This window comes from Sesamum indicum, linkage group LG16, assembly GCF_000512975.1.
Source record: "Sesamum indicum cultivar Zhongzhi No. 13 linkage group LG16, S_indicum_v1.0, whole genome shotgun sequence".
NCBI lineage: Eukaryota > Viridiplantae > Streptophyta > Magnoliopsida > Lamiales > Pedaliaceae > Sesamum > Sesamum indicum.
Window position 1 is genome coordinate 3,733,875 of NC_026160.1, and position 24,271 is coordinate 3,758,145.

Here is a 24,271-nt window from a genome sequence, read left to right on the forward strand (position 1 = left end):
TAATTACAAATTTTTTGTACTTACACTATTTTAATATTTCGAACTCAAAATTTTTAATACTTCTGTGAAATATTTGATAAATTTGAAAATTGAGGACAATATACCAATAATACATACTTAATTAAAAATATCTATTATTCAAATGTTTATATATTATATTTTTCCAATCCAAATTGTAGGTGTAACAAGATAATTTTCGAGAGAATACTACAGTGCAGTAAATTATTCATTAAATTTGTAATTATTATTTAAAATGTTAAAAAAAAGTATTTAACAAAGATACTTAATTTAAATATATATACTATATTTCACTAACAAACAAACTATTATATACATACACAATTGTATTAATAAATATATACAAAAAAAAATATGATTTGACATCCAACAGTAACTTGTCTCCTATATCCCAACATCAAACATACACCACTTATTTTAAACTATTTTATATTATATCAAAACACAAATCCAAACATACCATCTATCTCAAACACATACTTATTTATCTCTATTTTTCTATCTCTATCTGCAAAACACAAAACCAAAACACCCAAATTACAAATCCAAACACAATGTATGTTTCTCTACTAATGATGTCTTCGCCTAGCTGTCAAGTCTAAGATTGAAGTTTCATAAACAAGTTTGAGATCATGAGCTCGAATTCTACTGAATATTTGGATATTTATCTCACTTCATGTGAGTATTTGTCTCACGTTTTGTAAGTTATTGTAATTTGTACCTTGTTATATTATTAGATTGATGTAATTTGTCTGTATATTACTCAAAAAAAGAATATTATGTTTCTCTTAAATTTGAATAAAAATTAGAAGGTTTAAATCTACTCCAAATTAAGATCTACATTTACAATCAGTTCATTTTCAGTTTTAAGTTTTTGAAAATTAAAGCCTATTTGTAAAATATTTTACTATCATTCTCATCTTAATTATTATTTTTTAATACATAAAACCTTTCAATCATCCATTTTTTAAACTAATATAATAAAAAAATATTCTTTTTTCATAATACTTTAATATGTCATTACTATAATTCTAAATCAATGAAAAATATAACTATCATCTATATCTATATTATTATAAAAAAAAAATTTATGTCGCATTAAATTTTGAATACTCAAATTTATCATTTAATTCATTCCTTCTCAAAAATATGTACAGAATAGTAATTTTAACATTTTTTTATAATGTCACAGTTACATTTCATGTTTCTCTTTCACCCGACTATGTACAATTTATTTTCTCTCTCTCTGTTTTTTTTTCTTTTCTTACCAATTTTTTTAATTTTCATTACCCACTAAATCTGTTTCATATGATCGTAGGATCATGTGTGGCGACGACTAAATTTTTTAAACAGAAGTATATTTTATTTGATAGTTCTGACAATAAAAAAAATAAAATTATCATTTTTATAAATTAAAAAAATATTATTTTTGCAGCAATAACAACATAAACCAAAAAAATTTTTCTAACCTCAAGTTCGATCGAACCAAAACAATCACAAAGCAAGTGTATCACAATTGCTATATAATTAATCAATTTCTCTCAATTGTATATCATTCATACAATAAACATCTTGCATTTTTATAATTAGTTCAGATTCAACTGAATTTCTCAATAAACCAAATCTAATTAATTATAATATATTCTTATTATTATACAAAAACTTATTGTAAAATTACGAAACTTGTAAACGAGGTTTACACGCATTCCATGAGAAAATATCATGCGACGTAACTGTCGAAATTTGTGTAATTGAAGTACATGAGAGTGATGAGACTGAGAGGAGAAGAATGCAACACGTCAGAAGGAACTGAGACCAATGGGAGTGTACCAAGCAAGGCAACGACAAAGCCAAGTGATGATTCCCACATTGTGGTGGTTGGTTGCTGTTCAAGAAAGCCATTTCCAGTTTCTTTTTCGTCTAAAAATGAAAAAATAAGTAGTTCAGCTTCACACGAAATTTAGCTTGTCTGTTTCTTGCTTTCACTTCATAATATCTAACTAATTCTTGGTTTTGGTTGTCAAACGTGGTACAAATTGCAAGAACGTGGGAGGCCCGTTTTTCTTTGTGTTCATTTCTTGCTGCCCTTTAAGTTTCGGGGCTCAGTTTCAAGGGATTTGAGTTCTGAGTGAATCATAAGTGCTTCTGATTCTGGCTCTCCTGATTTTCAACTGAAAGGTTAGTTCCCATAAGTTGGTTTTATTGAGGGCTTTGAGTAGAATTATGGCTTCTGCGTCTGCTATGATCCTACGTTAAACCCGACTGCATTCATGTTGTTTGATATTTTGCTCGATGATTTGTAGTTTGTATTGTTCTTGTTTGGTTAGAAGTTGCTGGTGATTCTTTTGGGTGGATTTGTCTTTGCACTGAACTTACATTTTCTGTGTTGTTAAAAGTATATCAGAGTGAAATTGTCTGTGCTATAAGTTCTTGGAAATGGATAGTTGGATAAGAAGATCTGTGTTGATAACGTTTCTCTTTGCAGCCATTTGCTGTTTTACGGATTTTTCGTTCAGAAGTTTTTACTACAACCTGGTTTCTGATGATTTTACTGTTAAGAAGTTGTGAATTGTTCAAATATCCAATGTCATTATATGCTCTTCTTCAGGTTTAACACCTTGAATGGCGGCGATACTGGCTTCATATAGCTGCTGTTGTAGCATTGGAGAATTAGCATATCGTGGAAGGGTGCAAGATGATCTGAGTTTTTCAGGCTTGTTATCGCACAATAGTTATGCAGATTTTGACAAAGATTTGTACAATCTGGCTAAAGCTAGGAAATTCTATAGGTTTCGAGTCAGAATGCAACAGACAGAAATTCCCACAAAAGTAGGTACAAACGGACGAGCTACTAAAATGTTACCTGCAACCGAGGTCAAGAAACGAATCTCTCCATCCATAAGTACAACAGACAACGTAAATGGAGCCCCCAAGAATGTGAATGGGGTACGTGATGTGAATGGAGGAAGAAGTCTTGTTAAGAGAGATCCTACTCCACCCCTTTCAAAAACTTCAACTACTAAAGAGCTTCCTCCTATTGAAGACCTGAAAGTTTTACCTTCAGATGAAGGTTTTAGTTGGGCCAATGAAAATTATAACTCAGTACAAAGAACTATAGATGTGTGGTCTTTTGTTCTTTCACTTCGTGCGCGAATCTTTTTGGACAATGCAAAGTGGACATATGTTGGAGGCTTCTCCGAGGATAAGCAGGTGGGCTTGGTTAATTGACGACTTTTAACATATTAAAGCAGCCTCTTTCATTTCCTGGTTAATCAGATTGGATCCTTGTAATTTTATGTTATGGGCTTGGTTTTCAGGGGGAGAGGAGACGACGTACTGCCTCATGGTTAAGGGAATGTGTGTTGCAACTTGGTCCGACTTTTATAAAGCTTGGTCAATTGTCATCAACTAGATCCGATCTGTTTCCCAAAGAATTTGTTGATGAGCTTGCGAAGTTGCAGGTTAAGATTTTTTTCTTGGAGAAATGGCGTTGCTCGCATATCTCTATCACAGATTCTTGTGGTACAGCTTGAGTGACTGTAAACTTGGGAGCAGTTAATCTTGGAACCACATAAAACTTGTGTTCTTGTGCTGTTGTACATATTTTACTTCTGTCTTGTAAAAATTGTTGAATCTTGTCTGTCAAATTGCTTTTAACAAAATTGGCTTATGATTCAGGATAGAGTACCTGCCTTTTCACCAAGCAAAGCAAAGAAATTCGTTGAAAATGAATTGGGTGCACCTATCCACATTTTGTACAAGGAGTTTGAAGACTTACCAATTGCAGCTGCTAGTCTTGGTCAGGTGTTTGCTTTTTGTTTTTGCCTCTTTTTGCTGAAATGGGAAAACAGCATAGTAGTATAAATCTTGTGAATTTATGTTCGTTGGAAGCATCTACGGAAAAAATACGAAATACGTATTTTGCTGCATTGACTAATTGCAGCATTCAAACATATATGCAAAAGTTTGTTTGGCTTTCGTGCCCTGGGGGACCTTCTTGCCTACCTTCTTTTGATTCAAATTGTCATTAGTTTATCTAGAAATCAAGAAAGAAGCATCCACCGAAAAGTATATGTATTTCAATGTCTCAATCATATAAAAGTTGGAAAGATTTACTTTCTTCACATGCCTGTAATTTGTTTCAAATGCCCCAACTATGCTGATTGTAATTTTGGAATTTTGTTAGGTACACCGGGCTATCTTGCACAACGGAGAGAAAGTAGTCGTGAAAGTTCAAAGACCAGGACTAAAGAAACTTTTCAACATTGATCTTAGTGAGTGCTAGCTACTCTTTGACAATTTTTATAAGTGTAATGTCTCGTTTATCCGATTGTAACATTCCCATTCTTCAGAAAATTTAAAGCTGATCGCTGAATACTTTCAAAGGAGTGAAACTCTCGGCGGCCCAACAAGGGATTGGATTGGAATATATGAAGAATGTGCTAAGTAAGCTGTATAAATGAACAAGTTTTTCACTGATAATGATGATTATTGTGGTAACTATAGTTTTAAAAGAACAAAAACTGTACGTATGATAGTAATATCAATCAAAATACCTCTCTATTCTGGAAATTCAACATTCAACATGGTGTTGTGTCATGTTTTTCATGATCAATTCAATGATTATCCTTTGCATACGTAGAGCAAGTTGCTCTTTGACCAATTATTCAATGCCTATTGCACTTAGAGATATGTGAAAAAGAATTTATATTTAGTGTTGTTTCTGTGGGCTGGCAATCGTCCTTGAAATGAAAGCATTTGCCTGTTCTTTTGTTGTCTTGAGTTAATTCTGATCTGCTGTTAATTCAATCTGACTCATTAAATATCCTGGAAATTTTAGGATCTTGTACGAGGAAATTGATTACGTGAATGAAGGAAAGAATGCTGATAGATTTCGTCGGGATTTTCGAAATATAAAGTGGGTCCGAGTACCTGTATGTTTCCTCCTGAAAGACTTGAAGCTCTCTGTCCCTTTCTGGCTTGTTCTATTCTTCAGATAATTAACATATGTTTCATCAGCTATATTTTATATTTAGATTTCGAATATAGTTGTTTGTTGCATTTCCTTAAATAAATTATTTCTCGTTCTCCAAGACCTTAAAGCCTTAAACTAATATCAATTATGAACATAATAAGGTCTGCAGAAATGTTATAGAGACTGAGACTAAAAAGAGAAACAGAATATGATGTTTTTCAATTCTCGACATATATTTTCTCTCTCTAAGTTGTAAGAACCATCAAGAAGACATTATGTGGAAGACTTGCCCTGAATACGCAACCTTGGACATACTGCTGAAACGTCATTTTCCTATAATACGCTACTTAAGATGTACAATGTTGAATTTTTCTTCATTTTAAAGGTATTACTGTTTTATTCATTCCAGATGGTCTACTGGGATTATACAGCAACAAAGGTGTTGACGTTGGAGTATGCTCCCGGTATTGTTTTATTTCTCTTCTTTCTGCATGATGACATTGGTGTATTTGTTTATGTATATTGATTTCTTCCTAAAGGTAAAATTCTTCAACACTGTAGTGCTTATGTACTTTGAAATTTTCACCATTTTAATCAGGCATTAAGATAAACCAGTTAGATATGATAGACGCGCGGGGATACAGTCGGGCTAATATTTCGTCACGTGCTATTGAAGCCTACTTAATTCAGGTGCTTTTCCTGCAGTCAATTTATAAAATGATGACCCCTTTTTTCCTCGTTTGATTTCCTACATGATTACCTGCGCTCTTGTTACCATTTCAGATACTAAAGACTGGTTTCTTCCATGCTGATCCTCATCCTGGAAATCTTGCTATTGATGTGGACGAAGCGCTTATTTACTACGACTTCGGCATGATGGGAGAAATTAAGAGCTTTACAAAGGAAAGACTCTTAGAGGTTTTCTATGCTGTTTATGAAAAGGATGCAAAAAAGGTCCAATTTCTTATTTCATATTTTAAATTTGTCTGGTACTTTTGCATTCTTGCCGCGAATCCCTTGGTGAACAAGAGCATCAATTCTTTAGTACTTGTAGTCAACCACACTCGTTGCATGTGGAAGATTAGATAAAGAATAATATCCGTGTCTCTGAAAAAGAAAAAGTATTAAGTAAAACATAATTTTTTACTATAATAGCATCAAGAATGGTCGTGATATTTAACCAAAGAGAAAAAGTGCTCAAAAGTGTCTTTTGGTCCAATGTTTTGAACCCGTCGCTGGTTTGATCGGTTGTAAGAATGGTTAGGCTCAGAAAATGTCCATTTTCAACTACTACAATGCTCCATAATCATTGTAAAAACTAAGGGCATAATGCAAGAAGCTAAAATGTAGAAGCTATCCATGCAGGTTATGCAAGGTCTCATAGATCTTGGAGCACTTCAGCCCACAGGAGACATGACATCGGTATGTTGCTTGATGTAAAATTCATCTTTCGTTGTCAAACAATGCATAACAGACATGTTACAACAAATACTATGTTAGACATTCTTAAAAAAAAACGTTGTGTTTTCAGGTGAGGAGATCGGTGCAGTTTTTCTTGGATAATTTGCTAAACCAGAGACCCGATCAACAGCAAACTTTGTCAGCAATTGGTGAGGTACAAAGAAAACCAATTAGTCTGTCAGAAATCATTTCTTCAAATATAAAATCCCCAAAGAGTTTAGAAAAAGTCACTTCTTGAAATAAGATCAGCCGCTTGGCCTACATCTGCTTGGTGCTGTTCATTTCTTCTCTTGCTTAGAAAATTGCACCAATCACACCAATCTCCTTTATTTAAGTGAAAGTTACAATTGATAGCACGATCCAACCAATCCTGACATCATGTTTTTATCATAATTTTTCGTATAAAATTTGGTTTTTGATGAAAGCAGTCGAGCATAGGAAGGCTCCCCATCAGTTACTGGTTTATTTGATTGTCCTGCCAAGGCTGGAATTTAAAATGGCATGGAAATGTTGTTTGCAGGATTTATTTGCAATAGCAACAGATCAGCCATTCCGCTTTCCTTCCACTTTTACATTCGTGCTGAGGGCGTTTTCAACACTTGAAGGTGATCTATATTTCACTCTTTCTTTCTTTTATGAAAAAGAAATAGAAGAGGAAGATAAGAATGAGTGGTCAAAGACTCATGGTTGACAAAATTTGATTAATTAATAGGTGTGTTAGAGATATTAAATATTAAAGGGATAATTATTCTCCGCTTCCATGAGGTTTGGTATAATTACACGTAAACCCCTGTGGTTTAGAAAATTACATCTAGCACCCCAGATATTTGTGGTTTAGAAAATTACATCTAGCACCCCAGATATTTGCTTCCGTCTGATAAATAAGTCCTCCATTAGTCAAAATTTACCGAATTTGTTGATATTAATAAAACAAATAAAAAAAAATTTATATATCCCCGATTGACTTATTACAGATCAAATAAATTTTTTTATGACCAAATTACCCTCCTACTTTTTCACGCGTTAATGCATGTGAAGAGGTATATCTTCACGTTTATAAAGGTAGTTTAGTCCGAAAAAATTATTTAACCTGCAATAAGTCAGTAATAAGTTAATCGAGGATAAATATCAATTTTCATTCAGTTTTTGTTAATATCAGCAAATTCATTGAATTTTGACTAATGGAGGGATTTATTGTCAGACGAAAGCAAATCTCAGAGGTGTTGAATATAATTTCTCAAACCACAGGAGGTTTACGTGTAATTACACCAAACCTTAGGGGATGGAAGTGTAACTATCCCAATATGAAAAGATTCCCCCTTTCGAATAGCTTAAATTTTTAGTCGACGTAGTCAGTATCAAAGTCAAACCAAGTAGCTAAATAAGAGGTCCTAAGGTTGATATCATTACCATCCACTCACTGATAAGAATTTCATGTACTAGACTTCACCAAAAAGAATACTACATGCATACCAGAGGGCATGCCGAAGGTATTCAGTATTAAAATGATTCTCTTCTATAATTACTTAAACTTTTAAACGAGGTAGTTATGCAACAAAGTCAACTGACGATATTTTGCTAAATCGTGGTTATTCTTGGCATGTGAAATGAAAAATTATGCAGCACCTTGCAGCCATATTTTACATCACATATTTACCCTTGAATACGTAATGATCAAGAGGATTTGTGATATAATGCATGGTTGCAGGGGTTGTCACTAATTTTGAAAAGATCTTTTTATAACTTGCCGAACGTGGAATTCTACGTAATAATCTTGTATTGTTTTCATGATATTTTGAAAATGAGAGGTTATGTCTCTTGTAGGCATCGGCTATACTCTCAACCCGGATTTTTCCTTTCCGAAGATTGCTGCACCTTATGCTCAGGTTCTACATTACTTCTGCTGCTGCTCTTATCAATGTAATACATGAACAATCTCTCTAAAACTCCGACATGGGTCAAATTTTTGTACAGGAGCTCTTGGACTTAAGACAGCAGCAGCGTACTGGGACACTCGTTCAAGAAATAAGGAAACAAGCCGACGATGTACTTCAATTCTCGTCTTATTCTCATTTTTCAACAATTACATGTTCTCATAGTTATATGAACAATGACTTATAAAGTGCTTTATTTTCAATTGTTTGTCCAGGCAAGATCGTCCACGATCTCCATGCCTTATCGGATCCAGCAGATAGAAGACATAGTGAAACAGCTTGAATCCGGAGATTTGAAGCTCCGAGTCCGAGTCCTCGAGGTGATGTTCTTATTAACACTCTCCATTCTTCCATCACAATGTCGTCTAACTTCACTAAGAGGTGGGAGAGTCAGTTACCTTTTTGGTACATAGTCCAAGCAAAGGTAGATTGGCTTAAAATAGCCAAGAGTCCTTTATTGAAACCCTCTTGACTTTCAAACCAACCATCTAGGTCAAGAGAGTAAATAGCAAACTATGGAATGAAATACGAAACACTTGAACGTGTAGATATCAAAACTCATCATAAATGTGATGTTTGTAGCTGAATTTTAACTATCATTAGGGATTTTTCTTATACAGATTGAGCGTGGAAATACAAAAAGGTATGAGTCTTACACGTTTGCACAATATAGGTCCCTCTGCTAACGTAGCTTAGTTCTCGCTGTTTGATCTTCTCACACTTGATCCATATGAAAAACTCACTTATCCCGTGATACGATCTGTAGTCTTAGGAATCCCACCAGACTATCTGTAGTCTAAGGAATCCCACCAGACTGTGTCCTCACCCTGATTAGGGAAAATATTCGTTATGTCTTCAACTATTATGATAATCCCATTCCCCCATCACATCGACAATGTCACTTTCCGTATGTTGTTTTCCTTGTCCGATAAAAAGGACTATACCCTCAAATCAATTCAACATGAAAGAAAACTGAAACACCTGCATTTCCAGTCGGAGAGAGCAGCAAGAAAAGCTACAGTACTACAGATGGCAACCATATATACCGTTGCCGGCGGTACCCTCCTAAATCTTGGGGTCACATTCAGCAACCAAGGCAGTGAAGTCATCGCAAACGGTTCTTTCGTTGCTGCAGGTGAGTGTGATCCTCGTCTCCGCGAACACATATTTCATATATCCATCCATCATTCGATCAGTTTTCGTCTATATTGTACTTGGTGGTGAGTAGTAGTAATCATATATTTTCAATACAATGCAGGTGTTTTCTTCACTCTGTTTATCAGATCCATGCAGAGGGTGAGCAGACTTGATAAATTTGAGAAAATGATTTGATATCTGCTTCATGTGTACAGGTTTTTTCTCCTTGTTCCATTGATTAGACCTGCTTAAAGGATGGAAAAAGATTTAATCAAGAAAAATATCTATATATATATATATTTATTTATGTGTATAATTCTTAAAAAAAGAAAGCAAAAAAGGGATAGAAAAAAAGAGGTTGAATAGTTCTATTTGATTGTTTACAATGTTGAATAAAATCCCTATTCATTTTTTATTTGGGCCATTTTTTTCCTCTCTCTCTCTATATATAAAAGAATGGTTGAAATCGATTGATAAAAATCTATTCAAGAACTGTCTGATTTGTAATGCTATTTTTATTTACAAGTTCTGACATCTAACTTGGACTCGATTAATAAAAGATTGGTAAAATTATGTCATTAAATTCAAACTACTCGACCTCGACTCGATTAAAAATTTTCAACTCAATTTTTAAAACTCTGATCAAAATTTGAAACAAGTTGGATTGGATGAATAAGATATTAGAGTATGATGTGTACCCCTAAAATAGGCAAAATTGCAAAAAACCCGTCTGTGTTTTAAAAACTTAGGGAAACCCCCCTCCCCCCTCTTGTTTTAAAAATAGATAATTATACCTTTCTGTCAAAAATACTTTAGTATCTTATATACTTATATAAGGGGTATTTTAGATCAAATTGGACTAAAATATTAACAAAAAATGTTCAAATCGACAATCTGGCCCACCGCGAGCACATCCACGCCACTTTCCATTAATTTGTAATAGAATCGGATATTTTTGCTGGGATTTTGAAAACAGAAGAAGGGTTTTTGTCAATTTTCAAAATACAATGAGTATTTCTTTTTTACTAATTTAACAAAACATTCAAGAGTGTAATGGAATTTAACCCCTAAAAGATAATAAATTTGTTGTGGTTAAGTGCATGTGACTAAAAGAACTGGACTTTTTTTAGGACAAAAGCTGATGATGTGTTTCAATGATTTCTCAAGTCTATGGCAGAAGTCAAAAGTGGATTGCTAACTGATGAGTGATCACTTGATTTGCCATCCAAGTCCAAAAGGACTGCTGCTGATAATGCACCTCAATTTTGGTCATGAAATTGCTCCATTTTCTCATTATTTATCTTTGGCTAAATTGCATAAAATTATGTGTGTTTTAAAATTTTAGTTAAAAGTTTTCTTGTATTTAAAAAATAAGATGTTTCCTATATTTTCTTAAATGTAGCACATGTGCTTCTCACCATTAATTAAAGCTAACAACGTTAATTTTATTATTAAAAAGACCATTAAGTCTTTATCTATTATATATTATTTTTTATTTTAATAATAATTGAATTTTTTATTACATGAAAGTCGTAGAATTTAATCAATGTATCTCAACTGTTAAATCGTGAATTTATAAAAAATTAACGGTCCAAATTTATCCTTTTTTCCTGCCACCAGACCCCCCTCCCCTTATCACCCACCCACCACCCAACGCAGAAGGGGGCGACGACAATGTTGTCAACGTGGCCGTCACCCCCTTACCTGGGTGACCGCCGTGATCGCCCAGGTGAGATTTAGACGACAATGATAAATTTGGTCAATTGTAGGGTAGAGTTCTTGGCGAGGCGTTGTTGTCAAATTTATTTTTTTTAATTTTTATTTTTAAGTTTTTAATATACTAAATTGATTTATATTTTATAAAATTGATTTGAACTAAAATGGTTGATTTATATTATATATAAAAAATAAATTTAAATATTATTTATAGTAATAATAAATTTATTTAAATACATTTAAACTAAATAATAATTTAAGTTAAGTGATAATATATAATTATTACATTTGACTAATATTTATATTCATAAAGATACTTAAATTTGTAAAATGAACGTTATTATATTAATTTGTATATATTGTGTTTTAATTTAAATTTTCAATGTAAATTATAGATTTTAAAACTTTTTAATTTTTTGGTATTTAGATATTTAAATAAATCTATTAAAGAACAAAACTATTTACCTTTTTAGATAAAAAAAAATAAACCCACAAAATATACCCTCAAACCAAAAGAAACAAAGGGGTGACTTATAAAAGCAACTAGGGGTATCATTATCAAGGGATAATTACACTCCCCTATGAAATTTGATGTAATTATACGTAAATTTTCTATAGTTTGAGAAGTTATATCTACCACTCTTGAAGTTTGCTCTCGTCTAACAAACAAATCCCTTCATTACTCAAAATGCATTGAATTTGCTGATATTAACAAATAAATATGAATGAAAATTGACATTTATCCTTAATTGACTCAAAATTGACTTATTAAAGGCCAATCATATTTTTTTGGACTAAACTACTCTTATAACGATGAAGATATACATCCTCCTCACATGCATTAATGTGTAAAGACGTATGAGGGCAATTTTGTTATAAAAAAATTATTTGACTTGTTATAAGTGAGTAATAAGTCAAACGAGGGCAAATAGTTAATATCAGCAAATTAGGTGAATTTTAACTAACGGAGGGACTTATTTGTTAGACGAAAGCAAACCTAATGAATGCTAGATGTAATTTCTCAAACCCCACAGAGAGTCTACGTGTAATTACACCAAACTTTAGAAAAAGGGAATATAATTATCCCTATCATCAATTGTATGTCCAAAATAGGTGAAAAGCAGTAAAAAATCATGCACTATGTTTGTTTTCATTTTTAAATTATTTTCGAGATGAGTCAAAACATACCCAATATTTGTTATCATGCAGAAACACCTTATCTGGGTGTTTTTAACTGTTTTAGCATAAATATATACATATATATACACACACACATACATAAATATATATAAAAAAGACATGACTTGATAATGAATAGTAATTTTTGTCTCCCAAAACACAACATTAAACGTACAATACTTATTTCAAATTATCTCCAAAAATAAATCCAAACATACATACTATCTCTAACACACACTTATTTATCTTTTTTTTTTTTTCTCTCTATCTCCACAAAACACAACAAAACACTCAAAAAACGAATTCGAATATTATGAGGATATTTCGCACTCACCTTGCGTGAGAGCCACTTTCAGTTAAGTTCTAATAGACGGAGCGTTTCATGCAGGGTTTTTGAGATTACAAGAATTTTTTGACCAGGTTTTAAATATTAAAAAATTTTAATCATTTATAAAAAAACACACACAGGATAAAATGCATTTTAGCCGTATGTCTTCCCTTCTTTCCTTATATTTCTTGTTTTCAATTTCATAAGACTTGAATACGTTCGAGTCTAATAAATTACAAAAATATAATATTCATTTATTTATTAAGAGGGGCTCAAAAAATAATACTTATATGTGCAAAAAAAACAAACAATGAGAACGAAAAAGCGCATATTCATCTAGCAACTAATATATTTTAAAAAATCATAGTCGTTGGTCATATGAATTTATATACAACATCCACAAATCAATGATTTTGATGTTTGGAATTTTATATTGTGATTAAATAAAAAATTACATTTTTATCATATATGATAATCATAGCCTTTATAACGGATACTCTCGTGCCAAATTTCATTAAACGTAAAACGTTGTATAATTACACAATCGTACTACAACCCGTGTACCGCTCTGTATGAGATAAACGATGTGAAACACATCAGTGATGATTGTTAAAACTAATTTATTGTTACCAAGAATCGAACCTTATAAAATGTCTCAATAAATATCAGAACACACATTGTGGGTGTGAGAATATTTAAATTTAAATACTAATTGATAATGATTGGTTGTAATAAGTCTTACAACCTACTAATAATTAAGAATGCAATGAGAACATGAGAAATAATAATAGTAAATGAGGGTTTGGTGAAGCCGCCATCGTTAGACTTAATGATCAAAGTCAACAAAAGCCTCCTCACAAAACTTTGCTATAATTTCTTTGATTTCAGAGTATCTATACTAATATATATATATATAAAGAGAAGATTTTTTTCGCTCACAAACGGTAATATATAATATTATTATTTTGGATTTTCTGACGTATCAATAATATTTTAAATTAATTTTTTTTATTTATTTGAAATATTGTGTTGGTTTTATCTAATTTTTTTATATTTATAATATATTTTAAAATATAACAAACTATTTATTATATAAATATAAAAATAGGACTTTCATTTAGTGGGTCCCAGTCAAGACTTCAAGTCTCATTCCCCAAGAAATGTCTTTTTTTTAAATATAAAATTATATTTTTTCTTAAAACAATTATAAAATTACACCTAACTCCACTCTAAAAATTTACCATTTGCACCCGACATATTTTTGTTAGGATCTGGACAAAAATGATGAAATCGACTAAAAATAATTACATAAACTTTTAATTTTACCTCTTATTTAATATTCTCATGTAATAATTTTATACTTATAAAGAAAAATATAAACATCATCCCGAATTTTTATTTTAAAAAAAAACCTGCGGTGGTATGAATATTAATAGAAAGTAAGCATTAATTTTATTTTAGAAAATAAAAAGAAAGAATAATTTAATTAAAAAGGTTGGTAGGTGAAATATTTAGATATATGTCCCCATTCATTGTTAATTTGTTGTTATAAGTACACCCAAAATTAATCACTCTAATTTCTTTTCGTGACAGTTTGTTTGCTGTATTAAATCAGGCTGCTCAAGTTGGTCCAACGCCTCAATGTTTTTTTACAATACTAATCGTCGTTGCATGCGGTCTTCGCAAATATATAAAAAAAATTTATAGTATAAGATTAAAATAATAATAATAATAATTGTTGCGTGGAAGGATGAGAGAGAAAAAAGTTTGTGAGGAAAAAAAAACGTCAAGTGAGGTGAGAGAGAAAAAAATAAATTATAATTATTGGTTCATTAAAAATATAAAAATTTATGAAAAAAAGAAATATAGAAAAAGTGATGTGGTTCGAAGAAAAAAACTATATAAATGTGAGATTATTAAAAAAAATATTAAAGTTGGGATTCTGCCCAGTAAATTTTTTGAACGAAAGAAATGAATTAAAGGGTAAATTTGAGTATTCAAAAGTTGGTAAGGCCAGAGATTTTCTTTTGTAATAGTATAAATAGATAAATTTTAGGCTTTTCTGCACCACAAAGAAAGTGATTTTTCGTACATCATAAATGATTATAACTTACAAATTATAAGAAATTTACGGCAGAACAAAACCAATACGAAAAACTTTACACTATGTTTGTTTTTATTTTCATGTTATCTCCGAAACGAGTCAAAAAATATACCCAATGTTTGCCTTCATTCGTAAATACTTTACCTGGGTGCTTTTAACTGTTTTAGCATAAATTCATGCATATATATACACGCATACATATACATAAATATATGTAAAAGAGACATGATTTGATAATGAATAGTAATTTTTGTCTCTCAAAACACAACATTAAACATACAATACTTATTTAAATTATCTCTAAAAACAAATCCAAACATACATACTATCTCTAACACACACTTAATTATCTTTGTTTTTCTCTCTCTATATATCTCCACAAAACACTCAGAAAACAAATCAACAGTATGTTAATTTTTTACCAGGATTAATCAAATATTTGTCATGATTTTTAGTTAAATCAAAACATTGTCGTAGTTTTTAATCAGTAATAAGTCAATAGAGGGTAAATATAAATTTTCATTCAATTTTTCTGTCAGTATCAACAAATTCAGTGAATTTTGACTAATGGAGGAACTTATTTGTTAGATGGGAGCAAACTTCAAGAATTTTAGATATAATTTCTCAAACTATAGAGGGTTTACGTATAATTACACTAAATTTCAGGAAATTGTTCTTAATAATTAACCAGATGACAGAAAATAAATGTTGAGTAAGTTATTCATATCTGGATCGAGCAATCATGATTAGAGGAGTTCCCATAAAAAAACTTCTATAATCCAACTTGCAAATCTTGATCTTGATGAGTAAAATATTCGCATCACGTATTGTAATTCTCATTTTTAAGGGTGTTGGTGGAAATTCATATTTTGTTGAAGGATAAAAATGTGATATCAGTAATTGTTCAATAGTTTAATGTTACTTTTTGATTGAATGAATAGCAATTTACCCACTGTGATATTGAAAATGAGCACATTATCTCCCTATGAAAAAAATTTAGCAATTTACCTTCTTGTACTTTTTAAAATGAATCAATTTACCTTCTTATATAGGGAGGTAAATTGCTTCATTTTAAAAAACATAGGAAGGTAAATTATATTTTAAAAAATATAGGGAGGTAAATCGCTATTTATTTTTGCGTAATGGGATAATTTATTCATTCGCGATATCACAAGGGGTTGCTTGCATTTGTTCTCTTTTCGATTATTTAGGGGATTGTTTTGTAAATATACTATAGTTTAGGGGTCAGGTTGTATTTTAGCCTAAATGTAATAAATGCCAGCCTAATGTAAACAAAAGTTGCAACTGAGTATACTAACAATGTGGGAAATTCCTATTTTTGTTTCTTGTTATATCACCAATCTTCAGAAAACCGCTCAAATAGGGTATTTGTGACATTAACTTTGTCTTTTGCCATGAGCTTTAATAAATAATAAAAAAAATACTTAATAGAGTTATGAATATTGCAATATGGGTTTGACATATTTGCCCTTCTTTTTTATCTTATTTTCTATTTAGGTTCAATTTGACGCGACTTTCGCATCAAATAATCATGCGAGAATCAATTATAAAATAATAATTATTATTTTTTAAAAGCACTTGTGATGTTTGGATTTATAATTTTATCATCGCTTATTCAAATGCATATTATTGTTAAATTTCAATTACTCTTAAGGTTTTTTGATCAAGACATTAAAAAAAAGTATTTAAAGCGCATAACTGGTGATTAGATGAAAAATAATTGTGGTGATATGGCGATATTTTTATTAGAGACCTGCAAGATTGATGAGAGACCTTTAGTCTCCGAAGAGATCTTTTTTGGACGGACTCGACCTCTAGTATCCGGGCGCTATGTTACTCTTAAAGACACCTAAGTGTAAAGGTATTTGCGAGACTTTCGTACTTAATGAAAATGATATATGTCCAATACTGATAGTGCTATAGTCACTTTTGACAATATGGCATGTTCTGTCTACTTTGGCCATCATCTATCGCTGTTATATGGATATATGCGACCCACTGCACACCGTTGATCATACTTGGAATCTAGGATGCACGTGAAATCGTACGATCAGATCGATAGCTATAAATACTGGATCTCATGCATCAAGTACAACTTTTGCTACTCCAACTCTTACGCTCTTTCTCTTAGAAACCTTGGATTCAAGACTGACTTGAGTGTCAGAAAGCCATCGCCAGAATTCCTTCCGACTTGATCTTAACGTCGTCTTGTTTTGCAGAGTTTACTTCTCATCTAGGGCATATTCAGAGCATTTCATGTAGAAAGTGTTGGAATATTGAATGACTGTGCCGTGGAAAACCACTGCCTTGAAAGCGAAATTTCGGTACTACCGTGGTGCAGATAGTATAAACCGATCGCTCCCCAAGGTTAACACAGCTATTACTTTCTTACACGCGCGCTCGTGGAAGAAAGTTTGGAATAACGAACGAAATATAAAACTCAGAAGTGAAAGAAGAGAAATGAGCTAGAAGAGGAGAGTTCTCAAGTTTTTTGTGGTGTGTAAATGAAGGAGAACTCATGCCTATTTATCGAGCCATGACTAAGTAGATAAGATCAATTGGACTTATCCAATCCTTAATTAACTAAGTAGATAAAATCAAATGGACTTATCCAATCCTTAATTAACTAAGTATAAGTAGATAAAATCAAATGGACTTATCCAATCCTTAATTAACTAAGTAGATAAAATCAATTGGAGTTATCTAATCCTAATCCAACGGATATACTAGTCATTCCTAATAATCCCCCACAAATGACTAATATAGAAGAAGAGTATGATTTCTGAGTGAAGGAATAGATATACTTAAGCATTAATATCTTTCGATTGAATTAATGCGTAGTGAAGTGAGGCAATCAATTTGGCTAACGAGAGTGATATGACTCTTGAACTTTCGATAGTTCAAATTGAGACCCCCACAATCACGTATGAATTCCTTAGTGTTCGTTGTTCCGCGATAAAGTTCCGAGCGCTATTAATGGCCATGCGCTTATACCTTGGGTTCCAATGAGTGCCCTAGAAAGAACTTTCATTTTTCTTTCATAGAAGGCGGCCCACCTCCACACTCAACACAGATAGCTTCATAAAGTCTATAGACCACTCAACAACTGAGCTATGAGGCTATCTTTCTGAATAGAGTCAGAGTTATCCATCAAGTCCTTATTAGGACCACCCAAAACACAGGGCTATGGATTTATATGGTTAATACCATATTTCATCAATTAAGGGATTTTAACCCCATTGCTCTTGAAGACTCAAAGATAATTCTCCTGGTTAGTCCTTTAGTGAGAGGATCTGCCAAGTTCCTCTCGGACCTCACATAATCAAGGGAGATGATCCCATTCTTTAGAAGTTCTTTCACTACTTCATATCTGATACGAATATGTCTCCTTTTGCCATTGTAAGCATAGTTCTTGGCAATTCCAATAGCAGCTTAAGAGTCAAGTGCAGAGACACTGACACAGTTGACCCCCACAAGGGCACATCTCCCAATAAGTTTCTCAGCCACTCTGCTTCTTGACCTGCTAATTCAAGAGCTATAAATTCAGATTCCATAGTAGAGCGAGCTATACAAGTTTGTTTTGCAGATTTCCAAGAAATAGCTCCCCCACCCAAAGTAAAGACGAATCCACTAGTTGAGCTTACTTCATCATTATCGGTAACCCAATTTGCATCACAAAATCCTTCTAACATTGGGGGGAATTTATTAAAGTGCAAACTCAAGTTTATAGTCCCCTTTAGATATCTTAACAAGCGACGTAGTGCATTCCAATATTCATTATTAGGATTATGGGTATACCGACTCAGTCTACTCACCGTATAAGCTATATCAGGTCTGGTGTAGTTCATGAGAAACATAACACTCCCTATGATTTTTGCGTACTCAGCTTGTGACACACTATCACTTTTGTTCTTTTTGAGATATATACTTGTGTCATAGGGTGTTTTGACTGGTATTTCATCTTGACCACAGAACTTGTCCAAGATTTTCTTTATGTAGTGAGACTGACTAAGAGAGAACCCATTTTCTGTTTTTCTAATTTTAATGCCTAGGATTACATCAGCTTCTCCTAGATCTTTCATGTCAAATTGTGCTGTTAAGAATCTTTTGGTTTCATCAATTCTTTCTATGTTACTACCAAAAATCAGCATATCATCGACATATAGGTATGTAATAATACATTCTGTCCCAAACAATTTTGAGTATACACATGTATCTGATACATTTGTTTTGTATCCATTAGTTTTTAAAGTATGATCAAACTTTTCATACCATTGTTTGGGTGCTTGTTTTAACCCATATAGTGATTTTCTAAGTTTACAAACTTTATTTTCTTGGCTAGGTATAATAAACCCCTCTGGTTGTTCCATATATATTTCTTCTTCCAAGTCTCCATTTAGGAAGGCTGTTTTTACATCCATTTGATGAATTATTAAGGCAAGAATAGCTGATAGTGCAACTAGAGTTCTAATGGTTGCAATCTTTGTCACAGGTGAATATGTATCAAAATAGTCTATGTCTTTCTTTTGCGTATAACCCACAACCACTAATCGTGCCTTAAATTTATCTATTGATCTATCTGGTTTTAATTTTTTCTTGAATACCCATTTCCATTTTATAGGCTTACTTCCTATAGGCAAATCTACTAAATCCCAAGTATGATTTAACTTTATAGAATCTAGTTCATTTTTAATGGCTTCCTTCCAGAAACTAGAATCTATGGAAGTTATTGCTTCCGTATATGTCTTAGGATTGTCTTCAACTAAAAACATTGAAACAAAGTCTTCATTTATCTTTCCTTGGTCTTCCGTTATGAAAGCAGTTAAAAAGTCTGGTCCAAAACTATGTTCAGTTTTTTGTCTTTTACTTCTTCTAGGTTCATTCACAATAGAATTAGAGGAAGTTAACAGAGATTTATTGCTTGACGAAGCTATGTCCGTTCTAGATGTTTTAATTAATGGAAAAACTAGTTCAAAAAATTCATCATCTCTTGATTCACAAAGAGAGTTATCATTTAAACACATGAATCTATATGCGGTACTATTTTGGGCATATTCAATAAACACACAGTCAAATATTTTAGGTCCTATGTTTGTTTTCTTAAGTTCTGGATATGCTACTTTAGCTAGACAACCCCACACTTTAAGATGTTTAAAGTTAGGAGCAAACCCTTTCCATAATTCATAAGGGGTTTTATCCAATTTTTTATGTGGAACTCTATTAAGGATATAGCATGCAGATAAAACTACTTCCCCCCACATATTATCAGGCATACCTGAGCTTAAAAGCATAGCATTCATCATTTCTTTTAGAGTTCTATTTTTTCGTTCGACTATGCCATTTTGTTGAGGTGTATATGGAGCAGACATTTCATGGATTATTCCATTAAGCTCACAAAATTCTTTTAAGAATTTAGTATTATATTCTCCACCTCTATCAGATCTAAATCTTTTAATCTTCTTATCCAGTTGATTTTCGACTTCAGCCTTAAATTTCAAAAACATTTTAGCAGCCTCATCTTTTGATTTTAACAAATAAATTCTAGTGTATCTAGAAAAATCATCAACGAAGGAGATATAATATTTTTTACCACCCTTGCTTAATGTATTTCTGAAATCAGCTAGATCTGAGTGAATTAATTCTAGTAATTCAGTACTTCTAGATGTGATGGAATTAAAAGGTTTCTTTACGTATTCTGCCTCTACACAGACTCCACATTTAGAGCATCCATTTGTGTCAGAAATATTTATAAGATTCATAGTTTTCAACTTTTTAATAGAGGAATAGTTTACATGTCCTAATCTACCATGCCAAATATCAACAGATTCCATCAAATAAGCAGAACTGGAAGAAATTTTATTAATAGCAGGCGAAACAGTGTTTAGAACAAATAAACCACCAGATAAGTATCCCTTTCCTACAAAGTCATTATTCCTAGTGATTATAACCTTATCAGATTCTAACACAATTTTCAAGCCAGCTTTATTCAATAAACTACCAGAAACTAGATTTCTACGTAATGAAGGCACATATAGTAGTCATTCAAAGCAAGTGTTTTGCCAGAAGTAAGTTTAAGGAAGATCTTTCCTTTACCCAAGACTCCGGCGGTTGTAGAGTTTCCCATGAAGACACACTCGCCGTCCGTTGCGTCGCTAAGTTCATGGAATAGTGCTTTGTTGGAGCAGAAATGTCTGGATGCTCCAGTGTCTAGTATCCAGTCTTCTTTGTTCTCTATCAAGTTGGCTTCTACAACTACCGCAGCGATGATCTCATCATTTTCTATATCTATCAAGTTGACTTGTGGAGTTGATTTAGTGGTTGGATTTTGGTTTGTCTTTTGTTGATCCTTTCTATGGTAGCACTGATACGCTTTGTGTCCTAGCTTCCCACAGCAGTAGCACGATATTTTGTGCTTTTGGATCTTGCTGTCAGGTCCTTTAAACGTCTTGTGTTGATTGTTCTTTTGAAAGCCTTTTATTTTATTTTGGGGAAACCTGTTTTTAAATCCAGTAGACTCAACAAGGTTAGCTTTAACTGAAACAGAAAAGAGAGAAGTTTCCTTATCTTTTAGACGATTTGCTTCCTCCGTTCTCATATGGCTGATTAGTTCTTGAAGTGTTAGATCCTTTTTCTTGTGCTTCAAGTGGTTGCGATATTCACTCTAAGTAGGAGGGAATTTCTCCACTAGTACCGTTGGCTTGTAAAATTTCACACATTTTCATGCCCTCGCTTAGCACTTCAGTTACTAGGTTCTCGTACTCATGGATTTGGTCCATTATAGGCTTCTCATCAACCATTTGAAATTGAAGCCATTTGCCGACGACGTACTTTTTTCTTCCAGCGTCATCACCTCTGTATCTTGCTTCCATTGTAGCCCAGATTTCTTTGGCACTCTTATAGTTGACAAATAAATCAAACAGGGAATTGTTCATATGATTCAGTAGATGACCTCTCACCGTTTTATTATCTCTGTCGTATTTCAGTTTTGTCTCGTGCTCAGATTTTGTAGTCGTTCTGTCGTATTTCAGTTTTGTCTCGTGCTCAGATTTTGTAGTCGTCCCTTCTGCTGGAATTGCCGCTGCAGTAATGGCAAGAGTGGAGATTTCAGCTGTAGTTTCCGGTGGATTCTGGAATAGCACATAGTCCATGTCCAATTGTTCAAAAAATATGAGCAACTTTTGTGACCATCGTTTATAGTTGGTCCCGTCAAGTGGCTCTAGTTTGGAGAGGTCAGATAGTGTTTTAGCAATTGGAACAACCATTATAACAATATTTCGCTTTCAACTTGTTGGAATATTGAATGACTGTGCCGTGGAAAACCACTGCCTTGAAAGCGAAATTTCGATACTACCGTGGTGCAGATAGTATAAACCGATCGCTCCCCAAGGTTAACACAGCTATTACTTTCTTACACGCGCACTCGTGGAAGAAAGCTTGGAACAACGAACGAAATATAAAACTCAGAAGTGAAAGAAGAGAAATGAGCTAGAAGAGGAGAGTTCTCAAGTTTTTTGTGGTGTGTAAATGAAGGAGAACTCATGCCTATTTATAGAGCCATGACGAAGTAGATAAGATCAATTGGACTTATCCAATCCTTAATTAACTAAGTAGATAAAATCAATTGGAGTTATCTAATCCTAATCCAATGGATATATTAGTCATTCCTAACAGAAAGGACCTTAAACACTCAGTGTAACATAACCAGATACCTTATTGCCTTTTTTGGGTAAAACATGTAGTAAAATAAAATGTTACAGATGATAATTTTTTATTAAAAGCATTGTTTGAATTGAGTTTAATCCAAAACGTAATAATTGAAAATTGGTCAAACCAAACTGGAAATTACATTCTATACTCGAAACGCAAGGTTGAAGATTGTTCAATTGTAGGGTCGAACGGGCTTAGTTAACAAAATATATATTCCAAAACAATCATCTTCATTTTCATCTCCAAGGTTGATAGGTGATAGAGAGTCTTCCTTGTTACTTTGAATTTCTTCAATAATTTTTTGCATTTCTTTTGTTGTAGTTGTTTTGGCTATTGTTGCAGACAAATTTTTTTTCTTCAGTAGAAATTACTCTTGATCTGAATTGATATCTTTTCCAAGTATTGTTGAAGTTTTACACATTATGGGATTTTGCTTGAACCATTCAATGATTGTTATCCGTTCAAAAGTTTCTGTATTCATTTTGTCGTACCATTTAACATAATATTTTTTTCACAAAGAAAATATGATTGTCTCTTCGTCAATTTGAAGAGGTCTAAATTGTGGTCAATTTTCAGTATCCAGATGAGATTGAATTTGATGTAGAATTGAACAAATTGGGAAGGTGTTGTCCTGGAAACATACTGATTTTCAGGTTTTCTGAAAAGAATTTGAAGGCTTCTTGAACTGATTTAGGAGAATTTGTGGTTCTGGTCCAAATTGACCATTGAACCCTAATATAAAATTTTTGGCAGCATCTTCGTCTGTTAGACCTGCTCTTTCTTTATAAATATTTGATACCATAACCATTTGTTTACACAAGCTAAGAGTTTGGTATTCACACAATATATCTAAATTCCATTCATATATTGAGCTTCCATTAAAAAACCTAAAATTTTGGACTTCTTCAATTTTTAAATCAGGGGGAATTGGTTTATAATAATTTTTATAAGGTGATAAGTGTTGACGGGATAAATTGAATTAGGAATTTGTTCTTTATCAGAATCTTCACGATTTTGTTCAATTGTATTAATGACTTTTTTTTTTGCCTAAATCTCTTAATCTTTCTTGAATTCCTAAAAGAATAGATTTTTTGGAATTTAATTTTGGTATACATTAGATTTCTGAAAAAGAAGATTATCAGCAGTAATATGAAGAGTCGAATCTTTAGGAGTTATTAAAGAAGAGGATGAAGGATTTGAATATCTTTTTCCTAAAGTTTCTTCAATTGTATTTTTTATTCAATTTAATAGTTTTCAAATAGAATGGAGAATTAAATTCGAAAAATTATTCTGTTTGATCTGAACCATACTTACCTCACTGGTGGATGGCTCACTAACATGAGACACTTGATGACTTGGCCTTTTTTAGAGATACCTGATTCTTCTAATGATGGATGTTCATTGGAGATTATTGACCTATCAAGCTTTGTCCATTTTTTAAGAGTTTTTTTGGATGACTGCTAATTTATCATCTCCATATGTTTGGAATAAATAAGAGAAAAAAAGAATATTTTGTTTAATGTATGACATGTACTCATACCATTCAGATTTGATAATACTCTTTGAAATTCAGAATAACTACTCATGAACCATTTCCTATTAGAAATATTTTCTTCTGAAAGAAAGCCTTTTTTGAGAAATTCTTAGCAATTAAAAATTCTTTGGTAATTGCAAGAATTTGTGAAAGTGTA

At 32.4% G+C, this 24,271-nt stretch overlaps 2 protein-coding genes across 3 annotated transcripts; one reads left to right on the top strand and one right to left on the bottom strand.

The window, feature by feature from the left end:
* On the top strand, positions 1,877 to 9,832 carry LOC105178679 (uncharacterized protein sll1770). Of its 2 annotated transcripts, XM_020699426.1 has the most exons (19): positions 1,877 to 1,895; positions 2,062 to 2,196; positions 2,627 to 3,228; positions 3,336 to 3,479; positions 3,697 to 3,822; positions 4,205 to 4,292; positions 4,371 to 4,464; positions 4,859 to 4,952; positions 5,403 to 5,457; positions 5,592 to 5,683; positions 5,777 to 5,947; positions 6,359 to 6,415; positions 6,525 to 6,608; positions 6,975 to 7,059; positions 8,279 to 8,340; positions 8,429 to 8,500; positions 8,604 to 8,708; positions 9,382 to 9,523; positions 9,647 to 9,832. In XM_020699426.1, the coding sequence occupies exons 3-19, from the start codon at positions 2,641 to 2,643 to the stop codon at positions 9,718 to 9,720; spliced, it is 2,133 nt and encodes a 710-aa protein (XP_020555085.1). In that variant the 5' UTR covers positions 1,877 to 1,895; positions 2,062 to 2,196; positions 2,627 to 2,640; the 3' UTR covers positions 9,721 to 9,832. The 2 variants fall into 2 exon arrangements, with proteins under 2 accessions (XP_020555085.1, XP_011100511.1); XM_011102209.2 differs by lacking the exon at positions 1,877 to 1,895 and having other exon boundaries at positions 1,902 to 2,196.
* On the bottom strand, positions 21,530 to 22,135 carry LOC105178708. Its single transcript, XM_011102238.1, has one exon. The coding sequence runs from the start codon at positions 22,133 to 22,135 to the stop codon at positions 21,530 to 21,532; it is 606 nt and encodes a 201-aa protein (XP_011100540.1).